General features: G+C 35.8%; 2 protein-coding genes across 2 annotated transcripts; one reads left to right on the top strand and one right to left on the bottom strand.

The window, feature by feature from the left end:
• Positions 1-3,574: 3,574 nt before the first annotated feature.
• Positions 3,575-5,351, bottom strand: LOC147519436 (uncharacterized). The gene is given in 2 exon segments (XM_086591028.1): positions 3,575-3,858; positions 3,861-5,351. Coding segments are annotated over 2 exon segments (1,182 nt in total). The 5' UTR covers positions 4,936-5,351; the 3' UTR covers positions 3,575-3,751.
• A 1,920-nt stretch (positions 5,352-7,271) lies between these two features.
• LOC147519435 (uncharacterized) lies at positions 7,272-9,976 on the top strand. Its single transcript, XM_086591026.1, has 6 exons — positions 7,272-7,646; positions 7,714-7,804; positions 8,204-8,376; positions 9,104-9,131; positions 9,253-9,361; positions 9,578-9,976. Exons 1-6 carry the CDS (start codon positions 7,446-7,448, stop codon positions 9,657-9,659), a joined length of 684 nt encoding a protein of 227 aa, XP_086447152.1. The 5' UTR covers positions 7,272-7,445; the 3' UTR covers positions 9,660-9,976.
• The last annotated feature ends 22 nt before the right edge of the window (positions 9,977-9,998 follow it).

Raw genomic sequence — 9,998 nt, 5'->3', positions numbered from 1 at the left:
AAAGTGTTATCTATATAGTCATAGCTAGTGGTGATGGGTTTAGTAGTTGCATGGAAGAAACATGCCCACATCCCTTTCAAACTCCAGAGGCCAGCCTCGACTTCTAAATCATCAAATGTTTTCACTGAACCAACATCAACGTCTAAATCAGATAATATTGTTTCTAGGTAGCGCCCGGCGTCAGCCAAGTTTGTCGATCTTTGTCGGCACGGCAAACCCTAGGCAGCGCCGAAGGTGCGTTGGGGTCTTCAGTGCCGTATGTATTTGTTAAGGGTGTAGACCTTTTGATAGTTATGGGACTTGGATGTATGTATTTTACTTGTGTTTTCGGTAATGACTTTGTACGAGATGCTTTGATGATCTGGCATTAGTCGAGACATTCAAATACTTTGGCGTACGAAGTCATAATGTTGAAGTGGTCTCATTTTTGTAAGCCAGTTATTTGACTGCTCTGGCATCTGTCGAGATGGTTAAGTAACTGGATTAACCAATGAGAAATATATGATTATGATTTTCAGGTTATGACAAGTTTATATTTATGAAATGTCAAAAATACAGAGGAGATGTTGTCGAAATTTTACTATAAAAACCACGTGTAAGGTTTGTAATTGTTTGAGTTTTGGGGCGTTACATATTTGCTTGTTCCAAAACTAGAAAAGAGTCTAGAGGTGAATACAATCGTTCATTGTTTGATTTCTAAATTGTCAATTTCTTCTTCCCTTCAGTATATATAGTATTTCCTACTCACTCTATTTAACGAATTTAAAACGGATAATTACATACTTCTTCGATGAAGTTTCCTCAAGGCTTGGGATTTATGATAATGACCCTGACATTGGCGAATGGGGATAGGGTTTCTGGAAGAGTTATGATTGTCAACAGTGTTATCTGTACTTTCGTTATTTTTTTTTGTACTTGGCGTACTTTTGTGGGTGCTCTTTTTGGTACTGTTTTGATGTCCTCATTCAAACCACTTGTGGGAGTCTGATTATGTATCTGTTTCTCATATTGTTCTTATTTCATTTGGTTTAATTGGTGTTATTCTATGTTTAAGTCCATTTAGATGAATGAGTCTAGAGCATCTGTGCAAATCACTACTGGATTTATTGAATGAGAATTGTCTTTGCAGCCTTTTAACATGATCCAAAACATTGGAAAGTCATAAAATAATAGGGAGGTTATATCCAAATTACCCCTCAGGTGGTTCAAGTTAGTGTGATGTCGAGTTTCTCAGCCTAATAATCATTCTTGACCATAAATGGAACAATAGCCAGTATAGTAGAATCAAAACGGGAGAGGGGGGTGTGTTCAAGTTCAGGCTGCTTCTACAGAGTTAGCGTTGCAGGCGACTCTATCAGTGTCGTACGGCATGGGTATACCCTAGTTTCTAATAAATCGGATCTCCACCATGAGCTGATATCAACCAACCGCATCCACTATTTGACTTAATTTATGACGACATATTATTTTACTTTCCCTCTTTATTTCATCGTCCAACTTATCGCGTATACATTGCATCATGACCTTACACCTGTCCTTCAAATTCACAAAAAAAAAAACGATTGAGAGCATAACAAACCTCTTAGACACTTTAAATGTTAACATTCTAAATCATTAAATGTTAAACCCCAAAAAAATAAGGTATTTGTTATTGACGGACCCCATATTGTATTGGGCAGAAACCAAAAAAAAACAATTATTATAAGTGTGTCATTGGTCTCAAAAAGTCTAAAAAAACAATTATTACAAGTGTGTCATTGGTCTCAAAAAGTTGAATTCGAAAACCCCAAGCTTAAACGACTCGGCTAGGTCGTTCATTGTGCAAACCCAACGATATAGCCACACCGTTTGGGACTTAGTCCAAACGATGTTCCCACACCGGTCAAGAGGCCAAGAAACATAATTTTATATTTTTTCAAAGTTCAAATCCCAAACGGTGTGGCTTGGACTAAGTCTCCAACGATATGGCCACACTGTTTGGACTAAGTTCCCAACAATATGGTCACACCGTTTGGGATTTGAACTTTGAAAAAATATAAAGTTCTGTTTTTTGGCCTCTTGACCAGTGTGGCCACACCGTTTGAACTAAGTCTCAAACGGTGTGGCCACATCGTTGGGGACTTATTCCAAACGGTGTGGCCATATCGTTTGGTTTACACAATGAACAACCTAGCCGTTTTTAGGACCAATGGCACACTTGTAATAATTGTTTTTTTTTTGGGTCTGCCCAACACAATATAGAGTCCGTCAGTAATAGGACTCAAATATATATATATATATATATATATATTTTAAGTTTGCTATCAAAGTCTATACTCAACAACCAATCCAACCGGTCTCCCCATAACGAAATCCTTGGGGTCGTTTGAGTATACACTCAAACGGTCTCGCCATGTCGTTTGAGTATATACTCAAACGGTTTATCCATATCGTTTGAGTGTACACTCAAACGGTCTCGTCATGTTGTTTGAGTATATACTCAAATGGTTTATCCATATCGTTTGAGTGTACATTCAAATGGTCTCGCCATGTCGTTTCAGTGTATACCGTTTGAGACAAAACTCTTAGTTTTTAGGTAGACGATATGGCGGGGTCGTTTGGGCAGTCTCCAGCTAGGACAAACATGGCAGGGTCGTTTGGGGACTCTCATAGGCGACATGGCTGGGTCATTTGGACTTAAAAAATTCAGTTTGTTTGTCACGTTGTTCATTTTAAAAATCAACTTCCACTTAATCAACCCAAACTCGAATTCAAACTCGAAACGACTTCATCAAGCTTGAGCAAACTCGAACTCAAGTTTAATCAACCCAATCTTCTACCCAAACTCCAAAAAATCATCAAGTTTGAAATCATAAGTTTAATCAACCCAATCAAATTTAATCAACATAATCAAGTTTAATCAACCCAACTAAGTTTGAGTATATACTTAAACAAGACGCGACTTGAATTGGATGAAGTCGCCAACTTCAATTCCTATTGTTGATTCACACTTCAATACTCGAAATATGAACACAACAGAAAATTTGAAGTTTTTTTTTTTTTTTTTGGGGTTCAGTCTCGCGAGAGAGATGATACCGGCTAAAAAGGTTTGAAAAAAAATGGTAGCAAATAAGGTTGAGGTGGAGGAGTGTATTGGGCTATTGTTGTTGAACTTAGTTGTCGGGTTTGGGCCGGAGGCTACCCAATGCAATTTGTTACATATAAACAAGTTGGAATTTGGCCAGTTTACAAAATGCCTTGGCCGAAATATAAAAATCCGAATCTCAATCAGGACTCGCCCACTAGAATTTAGATGGCACAGAGAAACAACTTGCGTCAAACAACTTACGTCACAAATCTTTAGTAGAATGTAGAAGTTGCAAAATAAAATCCTGTCGTTTGACTCCATTGGACACTTGAACAAGAAGATCATTTTCTACTAATTTGACATAAAAACGAAGAAAAAAAACCTCGTGTTGTCATCATGCAAGTCTTATATTCTTAATGATATACGAATTCAGTAACAGTCTGGCATAAAACATATACTATAATTAATGGAATATATTAAAGAGACACTAATTCACAACTGATAAAATACTAGTAATAATAATATTATTGATCATAAATCTTGGACACACTCCATGCAATACAGTCACTCAACTACTACATAGATAAACCGTCTTGAACAAACATCCAACACCCTGAACATAACATACAAATGCAGATGGTAGAATTCTACTCCCCAAGTTTGGAACATAAACATGAGCCTCATTCATCCCCACCACTGGTGAACTGCAATTCCTTCATCTCTTAATCTTCCATAGAGAGCTAAACATTCCCAATAAGCCCTTCTGCTCTTGTTTTCTTTCCCCTCTGCCACTGATGCTTGCATTCTAAAAACAACTCGTCGACTAAGCAGATAGCCTTGCTACTAATCATTTCTTCCACCACTTCTGCTTCCGCTTTCATCACCACATACTCTTCTTTCTTCACATTTTTCCTTAACCAATCCGAAACTCCAATCTGTGGCATCGTCGATTCTTCTGGCACCATCTCTATATTAAAAATATCGAATACCCGGTTCCTCGTAGGGTAATTCTCCTTGAACCATTCAATGCTACCTTCACTTTTGCCTGGCAGCGTGACATCAATAAAAACACGGCGTGAGTACCCATCAAGGGAATCGCCAGTTAGTTCAGGCAGGTACTTGGTTTTTCTCGAGTACTTCTTAAACACCGATGAAGATCCTCGAGGCGGCTCAAGAATGACATCTTCAAGGCCATCCAATGCCGCCATCTTAGCTTCTGACTGGAACGAACAAAGACGCCTCTTTGCTGGCGATTTCTCATAATCGGAAATTTTCCTCAATGCAACAATGGTACTATCAAATTTCCTGACATAAACAATCTTATAATTAGATGGCTTCTCAAAAGCATTAGAAGGGTCAGTATTCAGCTGAACAAGAGCAATGCCACCAATCTTGAGACTGCGATCCACAAACTCAGAGGCGTGAAGGGCAGACGAGATGACAAAATCGAAACTACCATCTGGAATTGAACTTAAACGTTCTTGATCCGCTTCAGAAACCAAATCAATCCCATTATCAATCAAAATATTTCGATTTTCGTAATCATTCAAATTATAAAACCCACTGCTAACAAAAAGGGCCTTATCGCCCAATTTAAATAAGCCTTCATGAATTAGATCTTGAAATATCAAAGGCAATAAAACCGAATCGATCGGATTAAATGATAAACCATTCTCCACTACCAACGATCGATCTCGTGAATCTTGAATAAAAGATTCAATAAAAGGAAATGTGACAATTATCAATGCCAGTAAAATCGATCTAGCAATAACTTTCATTACCCGTGAATTGGGTATCGTGATTACCAACTGATTTTCATACATTACTGATCTGGGTGTGTACTTTTGCTTCTTCACTTGAATATCCATTTTTTTTTTATCGGTCTTTGATTTAGTAAAAATCAAGAAGAAGAGAAATAATAATCAAAGGGGGATTGATTAGTGAATTTTTAGCGGGTACAAAATCTGGAAGCGGTGTGGTTTCCACCCACGAGGGCTACACGAGTGGTTCGGATTCTTGACCATAGAAGTAACAATTCTTTCATTCTCTGTGCCTCCATTTTTGTAACCTCTATCATAGACTTCTTTTCTTGATTTTTCTTTTATCCCACCATTATTAACAAAAAGAAGAAATCAAGAAAATGTCTGAAGAAAAGACCTTACAACAAAGGAGGAGAGAAATGAGAAATGAGGATTGGGGAATGGGGAATGAGAGAAAGTGAGGAAGGGGAGAAGGGGAAAAAGTAGTGGTGTGGGGTCGTGTACAAGCCGTGTAGAAAATGAATGTGAGATGGAGAATTGATGTTAGAAATGCGTTTGATAAAACTGTTGTAACAAATTTTACCGTGTTTTCTGGTTTTTCTATTGAATTTTTCACTGTTTAATAAAAGGAAAATAAATAGATGTGGCATTTGCTTGCATGGCTGTTTGCCTGTTTCGTAAGTTCTAGAATTCGACAAATAGGGAAGATAAATATGAATGAACAATGCAAAGGAATTGTATAGAAAACAGATACATGACAAAAATGAGAAGTAAAGAAAAAACCTTACTACGAAATTCTAGGGGAAAAAAATAGGGTGATCTTTGGCACACCCATAAATACACTCCCATTACATTCCCATAATAAAGTTTTTGCCATATATACCTCTTCAATCTAATAATATTTTTCAAATTAATTTGAAATAAAAATAAACAACACATGGTCTCATTTTTGGTAATCTAGTTTCTTCTTCCCCACACTAATAGGAATATAGGATGGGGCTACTCAAAGTAAAATTTTATCAAAAAAATAAAATAAAGCCCTGAGAAGAAAAAAATACAACACTTTGTTTAATATTGCTAACAAACTCTCATTTTCGTTTTAATGGGAATGTTTTTATAGGTGTGTCTAAGAACAACTAAAAAATAAGTGTTATATGACATCGAAATAAAACCAAATATTATGGCAGTTATGGCACATAATTTGTTACATGGTTAATAAGTGATGAGAAACACCTTAATTGCTAAAACCAAATAGCTTTTCCAAAACAAATACAAAAGCTCCCAATTAAACAGCTAATATTGTATTGTTCATGGCAAAGAACAAAGTTATGATTCTTGGCAAAGACAATAATACAACAATATAGAGAACGTTTTATCAAGTGATTAGTTTGTTTCAAATATTTAACGGTTTTGAAAAGGATTGAGAGCTAGCTAAAATATTAGAGATGGATTTTGCACGCCCATACCATTTGATGTGATATAATTATATAAGGTGGTCCATTTGTTAATGATTTGCCATCTCATATGTATATATGTATATTATACTCATTCCAAATTAAATACTCTACATAACATAAATATCACCCTATAAAACTCTAAAATCTAAATTACATAAACGAATGCGTTATTCCATCTAGATAGATCACATAAAAAAGTGAATAGTCGACAAAACAAAAGCGATTTGACGGATATTTTGTGCATCTTTCATTTAAGAGAGGCACATTGAGAGGGAAGATCATGATAACATATATTTCAATAAAATGTTCTTTTCTTCGCCACAAAACATGTTTTTCTAGCTTGTTTAAAATAATATGTACAAATTGAACAAAATTAAGTAAGTATGAAAATATGTTGTATATATGCAATTGAAAATCTTGAATCCTTTGTAGTCTTGTAGAGAGATGAGCCACTAGCATTTATAGTGTAGCTGGGGAAAGAATCATTTAGTAATTTGATTTACGACGACCATTTCTTCTTTTGGGCCAACAACTAGCCTACATAACTTAAGAGTCTGGTTTCTCTATAACTGGGTACAAAGATGAATCTTTGTAACCGTGTTATTGTACTATTAGATCTGTGCTGAGATACACAACACACATATGTCGAGATCAAAATCTGTATTTTGAGGCAAATGTGTGTATTTTGAGACTATCCAACGGTGCAATAACACAGTTACAATTCATCTCTGTACCCGGTTATAGAGGAACCGGACTCATAACATAAGTGCCCGCGACTAACTTCAACATTCAACTGGTTGAGTTGGTGTGGAAATCATGCTGGGTCTGCTTTTCAGGTTCACCATTCCTAACTTTTTCTCTAACAAAATATCAGATGTTCAACACATCTACGGTGGCCGATGGCTATTGCAATTCGAACTAACGTGCCACATGTTGACAACCCAAAACGTTAAAAACAAGTTTAAAAAAGAAAACAATAAATACACACCTCCTCCTTCCACAATTACGCCCACATCCAATCATGGACAATAATAACCAAAAACACAGCCGGCTGAAAATAACCCCCAAATAATATAATAATAATAAAACACAACACGGCCACGAAAGCTGAACTTGTTACTTCCTTCTGAAACTGATCTAGTGACGTTAATTTTAATTATTATGGAGGCTGAAGTTAATAAGGTTTCCAAAAATAGGACAATGAAATATCCGGAAAGAGATGAACTTCGATTAAAGAGAAAAACTTTACAATCTGTTTTAGATCAGTGTCAAAGAGCCCTTGAATTAATTAACGACGATGACGACAACAACGACCAAGAGGCTGAATTGGACGATGGGTCTGCTGATTCTGAAACAACTGAGGTATATATATATTTTTTCTGTTTTGTCTGGTTAATTAATTAATTTTTAATTTCCCGTTTATGTTCAGCTATGTCATATTTTGAAGTCTCGAGTTGAATCACCGGACTTTCTTGAAAAGCTTGGGAGTGTTTATGTATCAATTCCGCAACATATACCAGGTTTGTGGCGAAAATAAATATGTTCCTTGTACTAGTTTTTAGTTTTGCAGCTGCTTGTTGATATGTTCCTAATAAGCCTAGCTTGGTTGACTGGAGAAATGTAGGGTGTAGAAAAGGAGAGGTATGTTTCTTTTAGGGATATTCGGGTTATGGTCAGATGGCCCACTTGAAAACACGGAAAATTGATACCTTACTTAGAGAAAATAATTTTATTCTCAAGTAGTAGGCATTTAAAAAAGTTTTATGAGTTTTTCTCCTGTGAGTATGCCAAAAATAGACGAAGATCCTGTTTAGGAAATGGGCAGAATTTGAGTGTATCCTGTAAACAGATGGAAAAAAACAGCAGTTTTGAACTGATTTTGTGAGTCCAAAAGAAAGGCTGACGATAGTGTTTTGCAGAAGAAGGTAGCTCGTGGGACATGGTTAACGAAAATGATTTGTGGGATGGTGGAAATATTGATGGACTTCTTGATTCAGAACAAGATGGTTATGTTCTTGTCAAGCAAGAAGATATTGTTGATGGGATTGCATGCTTCATGGCTGCATATTTGTTGTCACTAAAAGAGACTAAAGTATGTGATGCTCATTTTTCTTTATATCGATAATATATATTCAGTTTATTATATCATTATTATATTGGCAAATCAAATTTGTTTCAGGAAACCGATCAGTGTTATATATCTGAGATCCTTTTCTTTTCATCATTATTGAATCTTAGGCATGTGATAGGCCTCGCATATTGTTGTGCCCTTTGGTTGAGAATTTGATTGTAGATTCTTTGAAATCATTATTCGTTGTTTTATTTCTTTAACAAGGCAACTTATTTTGGTTTGTATTGATGAGTAAGGCCACTCAGAATTTATGAGCACATCCATCAATCTGCTTCTTTTAACAAGGCAACTTATTTTGTTTTGTTGACAACCAAAGCCACTTCGAAATTTTCATCCCACCAATTCTTCAGCTTCTTCACAATATTAGGTTTAATCAACGACCAAGGCAACACACATTTTTCTTAGCGTGTGAATCAATCAGCTTCCTCTGTTTTGTTCACTTTCTTTATCGGGCTTTCTGCCTCATTTACCTTAATCAATTTTTTAAGTAGTTGGCTAAACGTGTGATAATGTTTATTTTTTTGTTGTTGTTGCAAAAAACGTGTCGGAAAGTTGGTATCCTATAATATGTTAGTTGACTGAATTGCAGCGTTCTTTTTACCAAAGTATCAGTTTGTCATTGTACCAGCAAAATTATGTTATGGTTATCATGTTACAGAAAAATTAACCCCTTGCTTTTTCACTGCAGGAATTAACTCCCAATCAACTTCAAGAAGGTGAGGAATGCTGAACTTATTTATCTTTTGCATTCCAATACATTATGCAAATATTTGTAATTCCCAAGTACACTTAAAGTAGTTCAAAGAGATATCTGACGTAATTTCTGCTTCATTTTAGCTCTGAGCAAAACATTTTCTGTGAAAAAGAAAAAAGGGAAACTTCGAAAGGCGTGGGATGGAAGTAAAGTTGTATATAATGTCGTTTCCTGGGGAGCAACTGCCATCGGGTAAATTTTTATACTTCAATTTTCTTTAGATCTTCGGATTTTATAAGCTTCAATTTAGGTTAGTCTTCATGTTTCTTCTGAAAAATGTTGATAAAGGTGTGCAATAGAATATTCTTTTTGTACTTTGATATGGATTGGATTATGGATGCATAGTAGCTTGTCCTAAGATTTGACTGCTAAATATTGATCTCTAACTTTTATTTCTCGCGTCAACAGTATATACCAAAACCCAGCGTTGTTGACAGCAGCCTCTATGGCCTTCTGGAATTCTATCCAGGTTATATCAAAGTTTCTATGAACCTGACTGTGCTACTCCAGGATTCAATGATGCTCGGAACGTGCTGCAGTGTCAATACCACAATAGATTGGAGCAGTGAAATTGTTGCTGTGTATGAAAGTAAAAAGAGTGTAACATTTGCTGTGATCTCTGTGCAACGATCAATTGATTGCACTGACCACATCTTGTATATATCTCCATTCTCCCAAAGATGTCCTTATGCTTGTAGAATCATCTGATGGTATCAACTGCATACTCAACATTGTGTTTGATTTCCTTTTTAAAGGAAAATGTAAATACCGGTGTCAAATCATTTAAAATTTACGAAAATTCACTAATTCAACTTTGCAAGCTTTTATT

The sequence above is a fragment of the Coptis chinensis genome, chromosome 2, assembly GCF_015680905.1.
Source record: "Coptis chinensis isolate HL-2020 chromosome 2, ASM1568090v1, whole genome shotgun sequence".
Taxonomy (NCBI): domain Eukaryota; kingdom Viridiplantae; phylum Streptophyta; class Magnoliopsida; order Ranunculales; family Ranunculaceae; genus Coptis; species Coptis chinensis.
This window is presented reverse-complemented; position numbering and strand designations above follow the sequence as displayed.

Bases quoted from the DNA above. Each gene is read 5' to 3' on its own strand.
- LOC147519435 (XM_086591026.1), top strand. From the start codon at position 7,446: ATGGAGGCTGAAGTTAATAAGGTTTCCAAAAATAGGACAATGAAATAT. The intron at 7,647-7,713 runs GTATATATATAT...GTTTATGTTCAG, and splicing joins CTGATTCTGAAACAACTGAG to CTATGTCATATTTTGAAGTC. The intron at 8,377-9,103 runs GTATGTGATGCT...TTTTCACTGCAG, and splicing joins TGTCACTAAAAGAGACTAAA to GAATTAACTCCCAATCAACT.